At 38.8% G+C, this 23045-nt stretch overlaps 2 protein-coding genes across 2 annotated transcripts in view; one reads left to right on the top strand and one right to left on the bottom strand.

Moving 5' to 3' along the window:
• LOC148426775 (collagen alpha-1(XIV) chain-like) overlaps positions 1–7357 on the top strand; it is a 112878-nt gene extending 105521 nt beyond the window's left edge. The window contains exons 45-48 of the mRNA XM_088409747.1: positions 794–985; positions 1591–1668; positions 3052–3207; positions 6752–7357. Of these exons, the coding sequence (XP_088265873.1) occupies positions 794–985; positions 1591–1668; positions 3052–3207; positions 6752–6780 (455 nt within the window). The 3' untranslated portion in view covers positions 6781–7357. The remainder of the gene's footprint in view (positions 1–793; positions 986–1590; positions 1669–3051; positions 3208–6751) is intronic.
• Positions 7358–11262: 3905 nt separating this feature from the next.
• LOC148426774 (large ribosomal subunit protein uL13m-like) lies at positions 11263–23041 on the bottom strand. Its single transcript, XM_088409748.1, has 7 exons — positions 22880–23041; positions 21641–21764; positions 21072–21165; positions 20279–20339; positions 19608–19694; positions 16145–16266; positions 11263–11668 (listed from the first exon to the last, which is right to left on the bottom strand). The coding sequence occupies exons 1-7, from the start codon at positions 22904–22906 to the stop codon at positions 11644–11646; spliced, it is 540 nt and encodes a 179-aa protein (XP_088265874.1). The 5' UTR covers positions 22907–23041; the 3' UTR covers positions 11263–11643.
• Between the last annotated feature and the right edge of the window lie 4 nt (positions 23042–23045).

The following is a 23045-nucleotide window of genomic DNA, read 5'->3' as shown; positions in this document are numbered from 1 at the left end:
AAATGTAAGAATAAGCAAGGATATACGGTCAATAATTGTTTTAAACCCCTGCTGGGTCCCCACTCCAAAAATTTAATAAAATGTGAGAAAAAAAAATGCTAAAAGGTGAATCAATGGATGAACAGAGAATATCATTGCAAAAACAACAACAACAACAACAACAAAAACATTTGTACAGCGGCTGCGGTTAGCAGTGGGGTACCAAGTGGTGTTTGTATTAGTTTGGTGATAGTGTTTAGCTTCAAGAGAGGGGTATTCTCAACTAAATCTAAACATTCGTCTTGTTATTTGCATGAATAGGATTCTCCTGTGTGATAACGGTGAATGGATTAGACCAAAAGTTTCCAAAGTGAAGTGCCAGATAGAAGGCATAGCAATTTCTGAAAAATAAAGAAAACACAATTTGCAAAGCTGTGAAAGAGATGTTGTAAATTCTATCAGGCAGGGATGTACTTGTTTTTCTACAAAGGGCTACATGGAAAAAATAGTGGCATCTTACAATTTTAGCTTATTTTTTTAACAAATACTGTTGCATTTAATATTTTTCTTGATATTGTGCTGCTGTTTACCTTTTTTGTATTGTGTTCATATGCTTCATGTATAATTTCATTACCTGAATACACAATGGGCCAAAAAAAAAAAACCTGAAAGACCAAACTGTTTGCAGCAAATGCCACAAAATAGACATAATTTGGTGCATAGCAGGCTCTTATTTGATTATTTTTTGAGGGAAAATACAAACCTTCATGATGTCTACGTCACCATGGACGTCATCCATTCTTTCTATTTGCAGGCCACTTGTCTCGCTATAACTCCATCCTGAACCAGATCCCAGTCCAGTCAGCTGCGTCAGTCCGTACGGTACCCGGGCCACCTGGTGAGCCCGGTAGAAGAGGCCCCCCGGGACCTCAGGGAGAGCAAGGACCAACCGGCAGGCCCGGTTTTCCCGGCGCTAATGGGCAGAGCGGACGGCCAGGAGAGAGAGGTGAGGAAAGAAGAGGTTTGAGTGACATGCGGATAAAATAGAACTGATTTTCTTCGAAAAAGAATGACACGTGCCAAGATGGAGACAGACGAGAATGGAATCCTTGTTGATTTTCAAACCTGTCTTCTCACCATTTGGTTTCGGACCATTTTCAATCCATCACGTTTTGCACTGTTTGTGTCATTATTCTAACTTCATTATTCTATGCAGTGATTTCAGGAAACTGTCCAATTTCACATAATTGGTCCGAATACAATTTTCACCACAAATAGTGTCATTTCGTCCATTTATCTGCCTCAGAAGTATAATGACACATAGAGCAGTTAAACGCTTTGACATTACATTGTAGAAGGCCCAATTAACCAAATTTCAATCCGTTGCCATTAGAACAGAATAATGACTTTGCTTTCCACCAAACAATACGGATTTCACATGGAGTCTGATTGACACAAAATCCCATATTGTATTCTTTATGTGACATCATTTTCGACAATGTACAGTAAGACACTTTTTTCCATGTAAAGTTTGGGCAACTATGATGGATCGAGTTGGAATGTATACAGTTGTATATAGTTGAAATGAAAAATGTCACATTCTGTCCTCAGGTCTTGCTGGGGAGAAGGGTGAGAGGGGAAGTCCAGGTGTTGGGACTCAGGGACCGAGGGGACCCCCAGGACCACCAGGTGAGATTAACTCCGCCAAGAATGTTTTTATCCTTTTGGATTTGTGTATATCTTTGTGCACAAAGCGTTTGATATATCAACCGGGATTTAATATTTTGGTTTCTTCAGAATCCACACATTCACATTTTTCGACCAGAACATTATGAACACTGCTCGTTTATTCCTGAATACCAAATGCTTTGAGCTTCCGGAGCTCCTTGTGTTTCTTCGAACAAAACCACATTCTGTATATTTCAGTAGTAGAACCAAGGAACTGAGACTGGTTGTACTTTGTTGTGTGATGAAATTCAGAGGCAGCTTGAGGGAGTGTGCTGCACTCACACAAAGGACTACAACTTGATTTCCTTGTAAGCATTGGGATTTGTCTGCCTCAGCATGGTGATAGCCTTGAGTGTGCATAACACGTTCTTGTGATAGCTTATAAACCCTTCAAGTAAAGCAGATTTTACTCAAAGATGAACCACGTTTAACCATGTGTGTGTGGGTGTGTTTTGCTTTTCTTGAAAGTGTATAGAAATGGCGTAATGGAGGGGAGTACTGCATCGTCTCGAGCCAGCCCTGTTGCAAATGATTAAGTTTGATGTTTTGATGGCTGCCTCACTAGCTTCATAGAGTTTGTCCTGAAAGGAAGGATGCGTGCTTGATTTTAGTATGAAATCACAAACCGCGAATAATAAACATATTGGTCGACCGCATTATTAATATCGCTCTCCCACTGTCGACCAAATCTGTGCAGTATAAGCAGATTTCGATGGTCACTACTGAATCTAATCAAATTGTGGAAGTGTACCTAGTGATTTGGCCGCTTAGTATGTACTAAACTGTATGTCAGAAGAAGGCAAATCTGAAAACTCTTCCTTCTACTGCTTATCCAGTATCACAAACAATAGGAGCTGTTTTGCTGGATGGATTGTGTTTTTGTCAACAGCCATGCATTTTTTGTTAGATTTTTCCAAAATGACAACAAAACCATGATATGATCGTTGTGTGCTATGGTGCTATGGCACAGATGTAGATAGACTCCTTCCTCATAAATACTGTATTAGAGGATGTTATTTTTATGAAATGATGGAGAATGGCTTCAAATAGATTATCTCACTTAGCCAAATATCCTGTAAATTCCATCTCTCTGACTCTTAAAGTGAGTCTTGATGGAGTCCATAAAACCGAGCCCTCTGGGTAAATGTCTGCTTGTTAGCCACTCTTTTCCCCAGTGGCTTGCTTTATGCAGAATCGACATGGTAAGCAGTCCTTGATTCTTTAGTGTCGCTTTGTTGCAACCGTCTCAGAAAGATAGTAATTCATTAACATCATCCACAGTGGATGCTACGTTTTATTTGTCATTAATTAATAATGCTAACGCCGCTTTGCTTCTCTTCTCAGGCTTACAAGGCGAGGGACACACAGGCAGTCAGGGGCCCCCCGGCCGACCAGGGAACCCGGGGGCTCCGGGGAGGCCGGGGAATCCGGGTTCCCCTGGATCAGCTGGACCACCGGGTTACTGCGATCCGAACTCTTGTTTGGGGTACAATGTCGGAGGTAAGCTCACTGACACACCTGGGAAATACTACTAACAAAAAGGATGGCCATTTAAATCCAAGTGAAATATATTTCAATATATTTTATTGACTTTATCATAAGCAATACCTTTATTCATATATTGTATAATGGAACTCTCTTAGGGCTGGCTCATCATACTCGTAACACACAGAGTGACGCTTACAGTATTTGGATTCAAGAAAAAAAAATCAAATGCTCATGGATAATATTGCTCAAAAAGGAATCAAGAAAATTTGCCCAGGTTAACCAGTTAGCAATCCAGATTAGCATAAGCACACTTTAGTTCACTTTATATGTACATGACACATCCTTAAAGTGATTTACAGACGATGCTTCAAAATCATTCCATGAATAAACCTGAGACTGGAACTGCCTGTTAGCTACTCTCGGGCCACTTCCTGTTCTCCTCTTTCTTCGGCATTGTCTTCTTCTTGACGAGCCGACTGGGCACATTTTGTCCTTGACTGCCCCCGACTGGTTAAAATTTGGAAACCTATAAGATTCAAAAGTTCTATTTCGCTCCTCCACACCGCCAGAGGCGGGGTTGCTATGGCGTTATATTTGTGCCACAATTACGAGCGCGCGAAAAAAACATTTGAGCGGAGAAAATCAAACTGAGCGAGCGAAAACAGATTTTGAGCGCAAGAAAAAAACTATTGAGCGCGTAATGGTAAGAGTTTGAGCGCGCGCCGATGGAGTTTGAACACAGAAAAAGAAATTGCTCGCTCAAAATTCCTTTTTGCTCGCTCGGGATAGCCCTCTCTCGCTCAACATCTCGCTCTCGCAATAGCATACCATACCAAGCTGTCAATCAATGTTCTTTTACAAGCTCTGATTGGCTGGTTTTGTGGCACAAACGTAACGCGTGAGCAGAACTGAGTGAGCCCAGAGGACGACTCGAGCGGGCGAGAGCTGGATGTTGAGCAAACGCGATGTTGAGCGAGGGAGGGAGGAGTATCTCGAACAAGAGTGAGATGTTGAGCGCGAGAATGCTATTGCGAGCGAGCAAAAAGGAATTTTGAGCGAGAAACTTCTTTTCAAGAACTTTTTTTCTGCGCTCAAAATCTGTTTTCGCTCAGTTTTATTTTCAACGCCCAAATTTTTTTTTCCGCGCGCGCATAATTGTGGCACAAATATAACGTCATAGGTTGCTGTTTACTCTCCACCCTCCGGTCGCTTTATTGTCATGTGCACAGTAATACCACACTATGAAATCATGATTGAAGTCACTATTTTTAATTGCAACACAACGTGTCTGCAAGGAAAGTCAGAGCTTCGAGATGCTTTTAGTCCAACTATTTTTGACGTCCACTCATACATGTCGGTTGACCGTTTTATCCCCTGCCCCAGTAGAGACAATCTGACCGCGCCGAGGGCTCAGTCGTTCCAGCTCCCTTCTGAGCGATCGGCACGCAGTGAGCGTGCGTTTCGAATGGCTGACAGAACACTCACTAGCATTTTTTGGTCCAATTCGGTCTTGTCAATGAAAACCCGATGGCGCTTTGTCTCGTCATGGTTTCGTCATGAAAGAGCCTTGTTTAGCTTGTCGTCACTGATGAAAACAAGACTGATTGAAATTGCTTCCAATGATCGCTCGCCCCATTTTGCAGCAAGGGAGACGCTGCCTCACACCATCACAATGGAGGCCACACATCAGAGAAATTCCAATGCCAAATCTACCAATTTATATTTTCTTCCTTTTTGTTATGTTTGAATTCAAATTCATTTTGGCGACTTTTTATGTGGTGCTGTGTTGAGTGTCGTATTTATTATTTGTTTAACGAGTTTCACTTTTTGAACCGAAGTACTCCGTTTGCAACGATTGAGAGGCACTTAATTTTAATCTAATCAGACCACTCCAACTGCAGCATTTCTGGACACAAAGCATGTCAGCAAAAAGTCATCGCTGCATCCAAAATTGTTTTCATGACACAAAATGTCCTTGTGCTTTTCTGATTCTAAGTCTAATTAATTTTGAATGAGTGATATTTATTCAGTCAGTCAGTCAGGCCAAATGTTCAACTTCTTAATAATTCATGCCAGCATATCAACCTCCTATTTCCACCTAATTTGAGGAGCAGAAGGCAGCTGCTCCATTTTGTAGCAATACATACTAAAGGCGACAATTTAGACAACAGCAGCGGGTTCTCACTTTATTGTTCTCATAAACCTCTCAAACAATGCACACTAATCTGGATTTTAGAACTGTTGCGCTGACAAGTTTATGTATTCGACAACTGTCTGAGCGTGCGCTTGAGTAAACAAACCCCAACACAGATAAAAGGCGGATTTGAATATTGATAGTGATGAGGAGGCTGCATGTGTGATGGGCCTGCTTCACAGCAAAGCTATCACACCTCTAACAGTTTCTGACACCTGTGTCGTCCCTCTCGCCTTCTAAAAGTGGCTGACGCTGAGATTTTCATCCGTCGAGCAATATTCGTATTCCTGAAAGTTATCCCGTCGCTACGTTTTTGTTTTAAATTTGAAAAGCCTCGAATGTTCTTCCGAATCGTTTTGGGCGAAATGATACATCTCTGCGTAGTAAACTCCAGCGTTTGTTTGTTTTGCATGTCAGATCTCATTTGTATTCACGATAGTGCTACTAAAATGTAGCATCAACTAGAAGCCATTCAAACGCTGACAAATGTGCGAGGAATATTGCTTGAAACAATTTCAAGTGGGCTTTTATTGCTGAGCATGTGGGAGAATAATTTTACGTGTTAATGAACAATAGAAAGAAACTGTAGTTTTTTTTTCATATAATTATCTCATACCCAAAGAAAAGTCAATGTCCTTTCAGTAATAATAAAATCCCCAAATATTACTTATTTTTTAACCAAGTAAACTGTATTATAGATGCAACTATATGAGCAGCATTTTCTTTTTAGAAACCAGTAAAAAGATTAAAAATTTTAAATATGTTAATCCAGTCAAACTGTTTTGAACTAATTAATCAACATTTCCATAATTAATTGCAATTACCGTATTTTCCACACTACAAGGCACACCTAAAAGCCTTATTTTTGTTTAAAAAGGTGATGGCGCACCTTATGATCAGGTGCGCCTTATATATGGATTAATTTTGAGATTGGGATTCGTAGATGGGGAATGAACTGATAAGGTAAACTTTACCTGTTTACAGTTGAACAAGGTTGGTCATATTGACATTGAGTTATGCTATTGAGAGTTTAGAGTTATAATTTTAGTTATTATTGTTATTACTTTGAGTATTACAATATCGTGATTGAAAAAGTTTTAAAATGTGTCATTAGTTAATGGTGCGCCTTATAATCCGGTGCGCCTTATAGTGCGGAATATATGGTAATCACATTTTTAAACAACTATTTTCTATGAAGCTTGTTGCAGATAAAACCTTAGCATTTTGTTTCAACAACTGTTGTAATAGCTTTATTGGATCCTTTCGCGATTCTTTTCCGCTTTGGTAGCATGTGGTGTCTTCGGGTGTCTTACATGAACATCTTTTCTTGTCTTTCCTCCTCTTCATCCTCCATGACGCAAGTTCAACGGGACTATGAGAACGATTACTGAGGAGCGTTCTTCAGATGTCCTCCTATACATTGAAAGACCTCCTCAAGACATCCATCCACCTTTGCGATGGAGCTTTACAAGCATTTGAACGTTCCTTCCTGCGGGAGCATTTTTTTTTCTCTCAGTATCACTTCATACTTGCACATCTTGGATTTTCTATTCAAAAAAAAAGGAGGAAAATTTGATCTTGCTTTGCTATTTCGGCGCCATATTTTGACAATCTCCGAGGCAACCCTGGATTATAGTTTACTAAAAACAGACCATAATGCTGTTATTGTGTGCACACACATCCTCTTCAAATCTCTTCAGCGCTTATCTCATCTTTCAAGCCCACTAGCAAGCGATTACTTCTTGCTCGTTGGCTACTTTATTCAGTTTGCCTGCTTCAAAAATGAGCTGTACACTCTTGACTTTGGGCTGGGTTTTTCAAACTCACCAGGGGCTGAACGTTCAACCTCTGCATGCTCCTTCCATTCTTTCAAAGCTTCTCTTTGCAAGGTGGTGGCTGGCCACTCTGCTGTGGCATTGATATGGACTGATATTAGCTGAGCCCGACTAGCCACCAACCTTAGCAATATAAAGGGGGCTGCATCTCTGATGGCGGAATTTTTGGGAGGACCTAGAAGTCCTCCAGACAGCTGTGACTGCTACTCACCCGTGGATTTTTTTTGTTTTTTCGGCGTGTGTGTGTACGCCACAACTGATGCCCGTCCTCACCCACCCACAGTTCAAACTTTGCCTCATGGTGGCTACCAGCCCTACAATCAGCCCTACAATCAACCTTACTATAACCCATCTGCAGTAGCCTATAACAACGACCAAGGAGCCGGAGATGATGAGGAAGAAGAGGAAGAGGAGGGTGAAGAGGACCCTTATTACCGCGGTTACGCCCCCCATCCCTATGGCTACGGTTACCCTTCTGGCCCCTCCCGCTCGGAAGATGTGGAGCTGCGCTCGCCCGGCGTAGTCAGGAGGTTGACTCGCGACGTCGTCGTCATGGAGGAGAGCGAGAATGACGCACTTGCCTCAAGTGCTTGAGTTCCGCACGCATACATTACAAGCACCCCCACCCCCCCCCACCCCCCAGTGGTTCGCTCCACCTGTTGAAACAGTGTAAATATCTCTGTTGACTCTTGTATAATATTGCAAAAAGTGCCTGATCTTTATTTGTTTGTAATTGTCAAGGTGAGATGACTTCTAGAAAGCTGTTTGAGCATGTATTCAATGTCCTCAGTTCCATGCACTAGTATGTTCGTCATCATTTCAGCACACAGGTATGACATTTCTGCACATTAGTAGGACAAATACATGTTACTAGTGAAACAAAACTGTGCACTGTGCACTGACATATATATGCTACTAGTACTACTAAAGATGTTAATTAGTGGAATTGTATTATTTCGCTAGTAGCACTTGTCATGTTCTTGGTTTGAGTTGGTTTTGTTTGTACCTGTTAACCTGTCCCTTATGTGTCCCAATCAGCTTCCTCCAACCTAAAGTGTCTTTTATAGGTGTTCAAGTTAGTCCTCTTGTATTTAGTTCCCAGTTTCCTTTTAGTCATTTTGGGATCATTACCTTTGGTAGCCATTCTAGGCGAGTTCCTGTATGTAAATCTGTTTGAGTTGCTTGTAGTGTTTTGGTTTTTGGACTTGGATTAATTTGGTTGTACAGTTTGTTTTTTTGGCGAATAATATGTTCTAGATTACATCCCGCACTCCTTCCTGTTACTTCTGCTTCTCTGCATTTGAGTCCCCAACCCCTTCTGAAATAGCGAGGCAGGCCTCCTGGCGGGGAGCGATACGATTTGGGAGGGGAGAGACTTATGACCCTCGGAAACAGGCTTTGCGTTCGCAGTGCGACGTGTAATTGCACATCCATGGCACCGGGTGCTGCAATGGCGCTCTCATTCAGTCCAAACAGGTGTTATATACTTTTTATATTGCTGTTGCAACATATTTTTTTTCCAAATCACATCAATAATTACTCTTAATTAGAAGAAAAATCAGCACAATGTTTTAAACATTTTTTTTGCTCCTGTCTTGATTCAGGTCAATTTACATTGATTACTATTTATTGATTTAATGTTTTTCTGCATCTGATTCAGTTGGTCAAAGATGTTCCTAGTTTAAATATGGATTGGCTATTTTTTTTAATCGCTTTGCGTTTTTCTGTTTCAGACTAACCTGTAACCTGTATAAACCCTGTAAAAAGTAAACATTTGTTCAAAGTTGATTTATATAGCATTTTTTCAAGTACACCGTTTTTTATAGATGATGATCGCATTCGTAGTCACCGTGGTGAGTGGGGGTCAGGGGTTCTCTTTCCTAGAAGGGGCTTTGCCAAAAATAATTGCGAAGCACTGAACTAGCCATAGCCTTACTAGCATAGATGTGCTAGCACATGAAACTCTGGATATCGAATACATTCTCAAACAGCTTTCTACAGGCACCTGCTCATCTTCGGAACATTTTTTCGAACTTAAAAAAGATGATTGACAAGCTGTTTCCACTTGTACAGGCAGTTTTTTTGTTTTTTTTACATTGACTAAACCCCACCTGCTGATATGTTTCAGCGTGTTCATCTTGTCGGCCGTGTTCACACTCGACACTCGGTTTGATTAAAAACACTCAATTGCTCTGTGAACACGCAGGCGAGCTTGGTCTGCTTGCAAATGTGTCAAAAAAGCAAGATCATAGCACATACATTTCAAGAGTATACAAATCTATTTCCTTTCTACCGCTTGTCATTATCTGTATGTGGGAGGGTGTTGGGCAGGAGAAGCGCGCTTTGCTTTGTCAAACACATTTTACAGGCTTGTCTGTGCGTGTCAGATTGTAAAGAAAAGAGCAAAATAGTATAAAACGATTCAACCCAGCCTTAGGTCCTTCTGTCCATCTTTTGTGGAACTTAGCTAACCCCATTTAAATTTGACTATAGGGAAGAAGTGACGTCAACGGTTTTACAAAATCTTGTGCTGTGTGCAGCAACTTGGTCATTTTGCATTGTTTGTAACCTTGACATGTGATGCCGGCACTGTCCTAAACCTCAAATCCCCAATACTAGACGGCAAGTGTTAACACGGCCTTAATCTAAAAGTGATTTCTCTGTGGTGTTGTGTTGTTTACCTCTCTTGTGCTCAAATGCCTCAAATCCCTCCCAAGTTACCTGAACACTGTGGAATACATGATATTTGTTGCTTTAAATTCTATTGTTACCCAGTGTTTTGTGTTGTCATAACTGAACGGCTTTGTGCAGCATTTAAGTCTCATCGCACTTGATACCCACCCTGTAAAAGGTTATTAAGTTCAAGAAATCTCGAGAGGGCAAACCAAGGTTAAAAACACAAATGGTCAGAATTTTAAGTGAGTTGTTTCCAATTGGTGAGGGAGAGAACCTCCAACTTCATAATGATGATGATAGTTATTGTTTTGGTCACACTTGACTTTACTGTTCAAGAACCAGAACCAAAAGGCCAGAAATGATTTGTCTAAACCACAGGTGTCAAACCCAAGGCCCGGGGGCCAGATAAGGCCCACCATATCATTTTATGTGGCCCACAAAATGCTGATTCAACTTCAGGTGTCTGGCTAGAATACAGACAAAAAAAACAATAATTTTTGCTCCCAATCTTTCTTTGGAACAGTTTTTACCGGCCTCTGATTTCAAAACTAGGTACATGTGTGACAAACACAATTAAAATGAATGTGACAGAAACAATAACCACAATGCGGCCCACAATAAAATGAGTTTGATGCCCCTGGTCTAATCAAATGTCTTGATAGTGGCTTTTGCGACCTGTAACTATTTTGGTATTATGCTCAAAATTTGACATATTTACCAAGAAACATTATGAAGTATTTTGACCATTTGGGTCATTTTCTTCCTCATCATTCTCACAATATTTTAACCAATAGATAGCACACTCCTGGTAGTGTGACAAGTGTTTGTGCCATGTTGAGCTTTAAAACGTTGTCACCATCTGGGTAAATTTTCAGCTCCCTAAGTGTCCTGTTCTTTCATTGCTTTTCTTTAATGTGAAATCAATTTAATGTAAAGATCAAAGGATTGCACAAAGTACCGCACAAGGGTTAAAAATAAATCCATTAACGTACTTGGTTAAAATCAAGTATTAAGCAATCCAACATCTCAAGGTCAACTATGTTTGCTTCAAATCACATTCACAACATATTTTGAAAATACATGCTTACTAGATCTTTCAACATGTTTTCATAATCAAATGAGTAAAGAATTCATAACATCTTTTTCAATGCACCGTGCATTGAATTTGGCACCAATCAATGAGGTAAATGTCTCAACAAATGACATCAAGTTTGGTAAGTTCGCTGCTGTTGCTGTCAATGGTTTACATTTTCGTTATTGTTTTCATGCTGAATCTGGTCGTACACTCTAAGTGGATCCAGTTCATGGTGAAAACCAACTGGGACTTGTCTACAAGAACAAGAACAAAACTTGAGCAGTGAGCCGTCTTTTTCTGTTTTTATTTTTGAACAGAACATTAAACGTGTCTCATCGCATGAACGTGTTTGTTTTGTTTGCTTTCATAACCAATAAATCTGTATTGAGACAACAATTGTAGAAAAAATGTTTGTGACTGTTTTATGGGAAATGCTCATACATTTTTTAGAAACACACACACACACACACACACACAAAATAATGTCTTACATTTTTTACTAGCCTATTTTACAACAAATCTTTACTCCTTTAAACTTTTTTGGGAGGGTAAGAATATATGCGTGGGAGTCAATGTCAAGAGAAGCATAGTTTTAAAAATTTGTTGTAAAACTGCAAACATGGCAGTCTCGTCAATTGAAGATGCCGTGGTGTTATTGCATCCTCTTCTCACTTCATTCTATAGTCTTCAGGTCTGCGGAGTGGAGAGAAGACAAAGAAGCAGATTTCATATTAGCACTGGCAAAATGAAGAATAGGAAGGTGATGGGTGGATGACAAGTCAGAGATTTTATCCACGTTTGTTTTTGTATTTTCAAAATGATGCTAAGAGTCAACTTTTTTGTCTCGTTCATCTTTAATTTTAGGCTCAAGCCAGATATTATCAAGAGGCGTGTTTTGCTTTCTAGGCAGCTCTTTCCACTATAACTCGGTTGACGTTGTTTACTTTCAGCCTGAGCGTTTGTCTGATTCTGTGTATGTGTGTGCGCGCGCTCTTCCAGGTCCTAAGAGAATATTAACTACGTCTTAATAAAGGGCAATGATTAAAATCGCCCTCAGTGACCTCAACCCTGCACACAGAGTAAAATGAGTGGAACAGACACGAGTGAATATTAACAAGCCAACAGCCTCTCTCGAACAAAGCAGTTTTAACTTGACCTTGACGACCGCACCGCTGCGACACTGATTGGCTGAAGATTGGGCCACTAAACAATACCAGCTCACTCTCATTTATCACCACGTGCACACATGGACCGCAATGGCCTACGCTGAACAGAGGCCAAACGAGGACGGGCCTTCCACGTAATGCACTAATCCCCCTCTGAACTCAGCGCGCAAATATACAGGTCGGTGATGGTGACCTAAAACTGAAGATTGAAACAATCTGTAGGTCAACCTCTGTCAAAGTTTTTCAAAATAAGCCCCAACCAAGGCTACACAGAAACAAAAATGATCAGATTTTTGCCACGGAACATTTTGTAGCACAAGTGCAAATATAAAGTATAAGGAATTGATGGAAGTGAAAATGTTATTAGAAAGACACAATTTTTGTCACAAAAAAAGTTTGTGACAATATGACAATCACACCCATCTTGAGACTGGCTCCAAATCAGCCCTTGAACATTCAGTCTCAAAAATCGCTATGTTAACAAGATATCTTGTGATATTTCTTTGTGAACTTTCATTTTATTTTCATCACACAAGCAGAAAGGCTTTGCTCCACCCATCTTCTCTCATTTTACCTGCGCCTCACCCGCCCGCTGGATTGCGCCTGATTTTCAGACGCCCCATTTAAGTGCAAAATCAGTCATTGCAATTCGTCTCAGGTTTGATAAATCAAACTGTGTGTGCTGAATCAATCTATTTGCATATAACTCCCCGCAGATGTGCAAAATGAACTGTGCAGCAATATTGCTCATTTGCCAGACACAATACTCCGTGTGCCCGGTGAGTAGATCAACTTCCATCTGTTTGCCTGAGCAAAGTTTACATCTCTTTTTCAACATAACAATCTTAGAAAACCAGCCTCATATTCACTATATCGGATAGATAATAATAATCACTAAATTATGCAACAAGGTCACTCAGTGTTTAGTAACTCTCTTTGCTCTAGGTAGCCTTTGTGGACATGGTAACAAAAACTACTCCGCATTTGCATACAAAAGAACTTTGACCACACCCCAAAATAAGAGTGATTCATCAAGTTGGACGCTTTTTTTTTTTTTTTTTATAAACGCACGTATTGCATAGGTGTCAAACCCCTGTCCTTAAGGGCCGGAATCCTGCATGTTTTTGTATTGTAGAGAATTATTGTTTTTCATTCCTTCTCTCTTAAAACACACCTGATTGAAATAATTAGGATAATTTTCTAGCTCCTGCAGAGCTTGCTAATAAAGATAATAATTAATAATTAATAAAAACATGCAGGACAACGGCCCTCGAGGACTGGGATTTGACATCTATGATGTATGGTAAGGTTTAAAAAAAAAAAAAAAAAAGGCCTTCATTTGCTTTACAGACATGCCATTTAAATGGCTCGTAACATTGCAAATTCAACATTTCCCAGCTTTTAAACCTGTCAATGTTATATCCTCAAAAAAAAAAATAAAAAACACCCCCAAAGCAGTGTTTTCCTCACTTCATGCATCTCTGAGCATTCTTGATCATTGCTCTGCTCCGAGCAGCATCCCCTCCCAATCAGAGAAAATGAAGGGTCCTTAGATTCCTTACTTTGTTAGCGTCACTAATTGAGTATCGCCCATCTAAACCCAGCACACTTCCCCCATTCAGTGAGAAGCAGGATTCACGGGAACCGGATGACTTCAGGGATACAAATATGGCCACCAAAAAACCACCAAAAGCTTATTTAGTAAGAAATTGAATCGCCATTGAGCCAAAGTTGATGTATAATCATACACATAGCAAGAGTTAAATGTGGAAAGTTTAAAATACCACCACGTTTCAAACTAAACTGATTTGAAACAATTGCCAATGACATCTCGATTGTAGCAGTACAAACAAATGTCTCTGCAAAACAAACGTAAAGCATCATTTCTGGTGTGGGACAAGGTGGAATATCTATAAAACTGCTCCAATAAAAAAAATAAAAATAAAATAATAATCACATACAAGCACAAATGAGAAGATGGGGGGGCTTGGTGAACTCTGGATCACCTAAAAAAATAATGTCTAATAACCGCAAAACAGTAGCGGCACAAACGAAGCAAACACATTTTTGCATTTGCGGGGGCAGCGTCACGCAGTTTCAGCCGCGTGCTTAGATGAGTTTGAATGGAAAAGAACAAGCGTCAAGTTAACGAAGCGGTAGGCCGGCCAATGACCCCATTAGGAGGATGTTGACTACGCACCAGGCCACAGGGTGACAATATGCTTATTCGTGAAATGACAGCAAACTCAGGCCTCACTGTCATCATCCCGCAGAAACTCTCTGACAAGCAATGAATACGATTATGCTGTCCCTCTGACAAAAAGTAGGTTAGGTGAGATGTTTTCAGCCGTTTCTATTCAAAGTTTGTCACGGTATCTGTCTGAACAAGACCTGCGAAATAAAAAGTGACGTCCGCTGAAATCAAAGGCAGCACACACCAGATGACAGAAATGAAACTGAAGGGAGTCACAGAGTGGAACCCAACCAACAAAGACATCAGAAACAAAGTTTTGGTTCAACAAACACGCTCCAGCAGCTTGTGACTACAAGCATACAACCAAATCAAGAATGGCTTTTGGAAGGAGAGCTCAGATATAAACCAGGGTTATAACAGTTTGGAGTTTGCTGTGACAGTTACTGATGGTTTTCTCTTTTCATTCTGATTTTTGAATGTAGTACTTGGTTTCAATCACTGTTTGGAGGTAGTTAGGTAGCTTTTATTTTGTTTGAAAATGCTTGCTTTTTATTCCTGTCTTTAATACATTGACAAGGAATCGAATCGGGACTCGGTATGGACAAATTCTCAAAATCAAGATGCAAAAAAAGGATGTGATTGGGTCATTCTTTATATTTTTGCAGTTTTCGTTACTTTTTGTGAATAATATAATGACAACTGATGGATTGAAGGACCTGAAGTATTGACTGTGGGAAATTGTTGCAAGACTGCCTCAGACTTGCTGCATGTATGACGTCTCTGCTCCTTCTGGCAAATACGGCTACGTGCATGTTGTCTCGACAAATAGGTCCCTTGGCTTACAAACTTGCTTCAATACAACCTGTGAAACCAAAAATTCATTTGGTTGCATTGTTTTTTTTCTCAACCATATATAGTTTTCTCAGCGCCACAGTCCACTTTAATCAAGTTAAAAGTGGTGAAGTTGTGCTTTTTAGACAAGAAGATCAAATACTATCTTTTGTAATGGTCAAAGGAATGCCTTAACATAACCTATCTACCGATGCTTTTTTTTTATGATTCTGATATTGATATACTCTCTGTAATATTATAATTCAATTGCCGAATGTAAAATGCATGTTTCCCATGATGTAAAACCATGTGATTTGCTCAAATATATGAAAAGCCTAATTTATAAAAAGAAATTAACCTCTATGTGTGAAAAAATTAAATTAAAGTCAAATTACTGAGTCTTCGCATGAATGTCAACAGGCCTAATGACAAGGAAACTGCAAGGCGTTTGAAAAGTAATACTGGCACCTAGTGGCATTTTATAGGTAATTCTTTGTTTAAATCCGATGTTAAGCAATTGTATACTGAAACCTTTAGAAATTAACCGAGCTGTATCGTGACTTCAGCATAGATGATAGTTTGACAGCCCAAACTCTGTTTGACTTTTTTGAGGCATATTATAAAAGAAAGTTTGGTCAAACTCCAGATTGTTGGACTTTCTGAGGCACTTGACTTCTGGGGTTCCATTGTATTTATCTGAAAATACTTTTTACGTTGCCACTAAAGACTCTCGAGGGCTTGAGTTTTCTTTATTACATGAGCAGCTGCAGCACTTTCAGCCATCTGGAGCTTTCCCTCAACAGCAGCCAAGAGTTTTGGAACCAACAAGTCAAATGGCCATCCACTCAACATCGCCCCCTTGTTGTCCTTGACCATTTCCAATTTGCAAAACATATTTCGGGCCAATGCATTGGTCTGTCCAAGCATTCATCTCGTCTACTTCTTGTTGTGTTCAAGCGTGTGTGATGGTGTACGTACGGTGTCCAGAGCCTAGGGAAGGCATCGATCTCCTCCTGCGTGTATTCGCTGAGCTTCCTTGGAATTTTTCTGGGCTGAGGCAGCTCCTCTGTCAGGTTGGCTCGGATGTCGTCAGGCAGCTCCTAGTAATGGACAGAAACCAAGTGAGAGGCGGGCAAGAGAATGTTGATGAATGAAGGGCTGTGGAAAGACATTGGAAATACAGTGAACCACTATTTTTAGTGGGACATATGTTTCACACTATCCCACGATCGGGGAAAATCTGCAATATACTGTGCCTTGCAAAAGAATGTGCAGCCCCTTGAATTCTTTGACCTTTGGCCTCATTTCAGGTTTCAAACAAAAAATATCTTTTTTTTTTTTTTTTTTGCAAAAATCAATACAAGGTGGGACAGAGAACAACAATTGATATCTTTAGAACTGTTTTTCATACAATGAACTGAGATGCAGACCACCTCACCCATCACAGGTTTTGCTGCGACCAGTCCATAACCTCAGTCAATAACCTCAATGACTTAACAATATGTAACAACTGTAATGACTTAAGCTATGAATATACTGTAACATCTTTCTTGAGCTCGGAAATACGGCCATAAAAAATCTCTCTTCCGTTTAGTCATTTTTGGAAGATTCCCACTTGAATTTTCTCAAATTAAAGAAATATACCCAATAAACATTTAAAGAAGGCTTAATTTGATTGTTTTTTAAATGCGTAAAATATTAAGACTATAACAATGTATACTGATTTTACATTCGTTATGATGCAAACTTTACATTCATAACTTGTGCAAATCTATTCATAGTGGCGTAACTTGGTTAAATGCCACAAAATTTTGGTCTTTTAGGCACTACTTTTTTCACCCACTTTGGCTAGTGGTCCAGTATTGCACATCTGCAGTTTTTCACAAGGCATCAGGGGGCCATCTCCCAGTAAATAAAGGGGGACAGAAGAAGATGCTATGGAAGCATTGATTTTGAGTTTGAACTGCTATTTTACTCACCACAAAAAGTGATTTTCTGTTCAATTTGTGTTTGTTTAATAGCTTTATAGTTTCAAATTTACAGTAGTTTGTAACTACGGTAAGCGTGTCTTGTCACCCATCCTGCCAACCTTGATTCCACAATTTAGCACACTGTAAAATATTTTTAAAATGCAGAATAAATTGAAATTATGAGTTAAGTGTGTTTACAATTAGTTATTTAAATATTGTGGCCTTGAGACAACATTGCTAACAAAAACTAAATAGCTAAATCCAACTTCTTTCTGCTCTGCTGCTATATATATATATATATATATATATATATATATATATATATATATATATATATATATATATTCTTTTTTTTGTAAAAGGCTCCCTTTGATATTTTTATGGAGGTGGTCAAGCCTTCACTGCTCAGGGAGCGTACTGGCAGGTCTCCAATAAGCACCTCTAATTAAAAACTAACTCATACAACAATTTGGACACTTTCATTTTTAATGCACACACTGGAGTCAAGTCCTTAATGACTGAGCTATTGCTGCCTTTTAAACCGTTGTGTGACTTTAAGATATTACTCTCCAAGGCGCCTCCAAATACTTTTTAATTACTCAACATGGGTGGAGATTAATATTCATTAAGAGCTCCAACAAAGCCAAAGACAAAAATACCATGGCATCAAACAGACACTTCACACACCACTTGAGGGAATTGCTAGCACCGAAACTCTTAACTAGTCATTAAAGACACACATGACACAGTGGGGGTTGGAGGTGACTTTCATCATCAAGTGACTGCATGCTGTTAACAAAATCTGATGATACTTTAATGCTGCTAAACTATGATGGAGTTGGCATGAAAATTTAATTTGGCCCAATCAGATATCTGACTGATCATGTCTTTCCTGACACATCAAGGTGGCGGACTGAAGATATAAACAAGCTTAAGTCTTATGGCGCCACCTACTGCACGCAGTGGCTACTGCAAATATTAAAAAAAAAAAAGTAATTTTGACAGACAGTGATTATTTACTGTGAACAACAGGGGAATAGGGGCGACACAAAAAAAGAGATAAATTAAAAAAGTAGTAAAAATAAAAAGAATACATTGTGGTATTAAAAACTGTTATTGGAATGAGATGTCTTAATATAACGAATCATGAATAATGCTCTATTTAGAAGGATTTAGGCTTTGCAACCCATAAGATCCCTGTTTGAGAACCGCTGCAAAATGCAAAAAAGTTGGAGAGATGCCAGTATGATTCCTGACAACTGTCAAGGTACCCTTGAGCAAAGGCACTAGGCCAGGTCAAGAGGTGTAGCATTGTTTTGACTTTATGTCTGGAATCATAATGGAAAAGTAGACACCACAATCAGAGACCAGTGGCCACCTCCAGAAATGTCATATAATGTACAAAATAATAATCAGGAGGTTCATATTCATGGACAAATGTGGGAGTAATGAACAAACAATTTTGGTCAAACATCTGCATCAGCGTACCTGTATTTTTTATTTTTATTTTTTGTAAATTTCCAAGAATTCTTGAAAAAACAAAAAATTGTGGGGCGTGACTGATTGCGGTAATTGTGCGGCCGCTTATGGCCCTTCTGACCAAAAATAATTCAGCAAACAGCTGATATTTGCTGTTTATTTACTGTAAACCTTTGTGCATCTAGCCATTTTTAGCAGATTTACACAAGTAACACTGATATGATATCATTATTTATTTTATAAAAATATATACAATAACATTGTATCTTGAAATATTTATTATAAAATACATTGATATGGTTAATATGTGGATGCACAACAAGACAAATGTTCATTCTAACAAGCAATGATTAGGTAAGCAATGCAAGGAATTAAATTGATTGTCACTGCCTCACACACAACCTAAAATTACAGTGTGTTAAAAAAATACATTGTGCATCACTGGCCAAGCATAAATGTGCTGAATATGATACATACTCGACTACTGGTAAAACAAAACACATATGAGAAAAAAGTCTTCATAACTAAGTATTTATATGCATCGCGCCATGTAATGCATTCTAGGAGCCAAAAACAATTTTTTAAACAATATAGATACTCTTGCTAATTGGGAATAGCAAAAATCGGTATATTATTGACAAACACTGAAATGCATTGGAAGGAAAAAATGCTATTTTATTCATAATAAATGTTTTTACTATATAGCCGATTCATCAGTACAGTAATTAGCATTTTTGTCTTCCAAAAACTGGCATTGGCCTAAAAAATATTTTCAGGTGAGACCTAAATGTCTAAAAAAAAACCTCCATTATTAACATAACAGAAAACTTCATTCTTTTAATTTTATGACTCAGTCGATGATGATCAAATTGTTTTCAATGTTGATTTCAATTAATTCCCTGTGCCGTGTCACTATTCCAGTTTTATAAATTGTCAAAAAAACAAAAAACAAACAGCAAACAAAATGTATTTGAGTATTGAAATATACGTACATCTTCGGGAAAGATATGTAAGCGCTGCATCATGGTACGCCTGTCCAGGTTCTTAGGCAGCATGCCGTACACAGCCAGCTTTACGATCTGGTGGGAGGAGAAATGCTTCAAACTTTCTGAACAGCTCAAGTGTCTTATCAGAGAATAAAATGTGACTTAGTGTCAACATTTTAAAATCTTTTTTTCCTATTAGACAAATCCAACAAAATATATATTAAGAGACAAAATTTAGATACATCTGCAATGTTTTGAAAAACAAACTATAAGCCAATAACAGGGCACAGACTTGAGAGAACCAAATATGGACTTTTTTTTTAATGTGGGAAAAACTAGAGTATATCAGAAAAAAGATGCACCATTTTGAGGAACACATGCAAAGTCAGAACGGTGACGGTGATGTGCGAACCAATCAACCACCATGCTGCCGATGTATCCAACCCTATTGTTGTTTATCCCTGTGTGTCCTGTAATTTGCTGGCAACTAGTTCAGGTTGTCCCCGCCTACTACCTATAGACAGCTGGGACAAGCCAGCAACCCGTGTGAGGATAAGCGGATATAGAAAATGGATGGATGGATGTATTCAACCCAATCATAAACTTAAATATCCAATAAGCGTGCAGTGAAAAGATAGACAGTGTATGGGGTGTCAGTTTTTTTTTCTGGCGCTTACAGCTTTGGGGTCTTTTTGATGGAGCTGAGCAGCAGTGACTTGTTTAAAGCCCCCAGGATACCTTTGGAAAAGACGAAGAAAACACTGAGTAAGAAGTTTGACATTTTATGGACTCAGAAAATGTTTGGTTCTGCTTATAATTTTTGGACACAAAAATAAACTTGTGAAACTTTTATCTCCCAAACAAAGTACCAGTAATGTTGCCCAACCTTTATTTATTAGAAAAACGTCATTGCAACCACTAAACAAAAAGTATGTAAATGTCATACAAGATGGGGACTAGGCCATCCCGAGAATAGCAAAATCAGAATATACAGTAATTGATGCTGACACGAAATGTATTAGGTTAGATAAATAAATGTCCCTCAAATTTGTCCTAAAAACACAAAAAAATATTCAAGCGTCTTCATTGTTCAAAAACAGGTAGAATATGCGTGTGTGGGGACTTTTTCTTTTTTAAAAGTGAAGACAAAAAACTGTGACCATTAGAAGTTCACTGTATATACAAAAAAAAAAAAAAGATGAACTGCAGTTGTTTAAGCCATTCCTTATTCTGCTAAAATAGATGAATTGCAACAAGTGACACACCCCTTCTGCCACTTAATGGAAAAGCATCTATTCGTTCTTCCTGTCGCTAATCATCACTGGTATACTGCACTGCATAGTAGATGAACCAAAACACGTTATCTGGAATAAATAGCTGGGATCATTTACATGGCATACCTGATGATGTCATTGGTTGGATTCACAAATGAGGGAACCTATCTAATAGAGATAGTAGCCTTCCACTCACCCACTGTGTGACGAGTAGACCTTCTGCTCCCATTTGTTACCAGAAAAGGCAATATGTTTACTGTTTATTATCACTACATGGTCACCACAGTCACCTGCACACAGAGGACACATTCGAGTCAAGTGTCACAACAAAAATATGACAGACAAACATAATGCATGTAGAATTTAGTGCAAGCTAACTTGCCTGTTTTTGAAATGTGGGAAGTGTTACATGGAGAAAACCCACGCAAGAATGGGGATAACAAATAAACCACACACAGACAGGTCTAAGCCAAAATTCAAACCCAGAACCCTTGACACCCAAAACAAATTTGTAACACAGTTGAATTGTCAATTGTTGAATCTAAAATTAATCTTTGTAATGCAACAAAATGGAAAAAAAAATACAAGATGAGAGCAAACATGGAACAACAGTGCTGATCAACTTCCTGTTTTTGGGAAAACAGTCCAATATTTTGTTCGACCCGATTCGAAAACATACTTGCAATTTAATCTTCATTTGATTAATTGTCATACAAATTTCTTGCTGAACCTCAGGATTGCGTGTGTGCCTGTGCAATAACTCACTGAGTGCATGGTAAATAGGTTTGTGCTTCCCTTGTAGCCTGACAGAACACATGGTGGCTATTTTCCCAGGAGGCTGCAATCTGGCGTCGATCAGGAACCACGAGCGAGCGAAGGTGGCCCATTGCTAAAAACATTGAGAAATAAATTACAACAAACCATTAACATTAATTTCCCAGTGGAAAAGGACCGACAAGTGCCATTATCTTTTGAAGTCATGGTTGTAACAAAACCCTTCTGCAATTAGTGTTTTGGAAAAAGTCAAACATAGAAAACATTTCAAAACTGACACACTGATTTTCCGAATGAAACTACAGATGGCAAATATAAAATAATGCTTAGTAATTATTAATATATAATGCATATACTGTAAATTACTAGAGCTGTAGCTATTGATTTTTTTCAGAATCTATTGTTTTACTGATTATCCTATCGATTCATGTGATTACCTCGGATTAAATTTGACGTTGCAAGTGGTAAATGACCGTTTTCCCCTATTACTGTTTGTAAATTAACTATTGAAAACACAAATAACCAATATCGTACCATTGGTTTTGATATACTAACCAACCTTTTATCTTAACCAGATTCAGTTAATCCTTTGGTCGTAGTATTTCAAAGGAAAAGCCGATGATATTAGATGTCTTATTCTGAATGAACACAAAATATTTGAGATCAGAAATCATAGAATAATTCGTGTGTTGAGAAACTGAAATCAGAAGATGAGGAGAATTTATATTCAAACGATGGCGTTAGACGATTACAATAAATTGAGAGTTGTCAGAACCTTTTAATTGATTAGACTGACACCTCTACATACTGCTTCAGTACTGAACATTAGTCTATGCTCCAAATAGAAATAACCACCATTTGTATGTGGGCACACAGACAGCTAACTACTCAATCCTGTTAATTGTTGTTTACGTGTCTATAACTAACCAAGTGCATTAAACTACTTTTGGGGGATTTTGTTAAACAGTGTCGATTTGACATGTCCGTTTTGTACAGCAATTTGCAGCCTAAAAAGAGAAGCAGGAGGCAATAACAGTTGGATAAACAGATTCCGTTTAAAGTTTAGGGTGCTATTATGAAACTAATTAACTCGACTCATCATCGTTCGTGTGAATCTCAGGATCATACCCAATGGGACCTCGGATATCGAGCAAAACAACAAATAGACTGAATTATAAAGGTAAAATTGAGAAAAACATTTCACAGACATACAACAAATGAAATCATTACCTGGGCAGATCTCGAGAAACTTGACATAACGCTACAAGATGTTCCTCATATCGCATCGGTTTGACCCCCAACGAGTGATGGCGCGCTAAGGATATTTGCTCGTCTGCAACGCAGTGGAGGAAATTATTCCGCATGGAACGTGTGTGTTATATTCTGTTTTGACGTA

Source organism: Hippichthys cyanospilos, chromosome 3 (assembly GCF_059441005.1).
Source record: "Hippichthys cyanospilos isolate Australia breed blue-spotted pipefish chromosome 3, RoL_Hcya_1.0, whole genome shotgun sequence".
NCBI lineage: Eukaryota > Metazoa > Chordata > Actinopteri > Syngnathiformes > Syngnathidae > Hippichthys > Hippichthys cyanospilos.
Note: the sequence above shows the minus strand (reverse complement) of the source record. Positions and strands in the feature narration are given on the sequence as shown.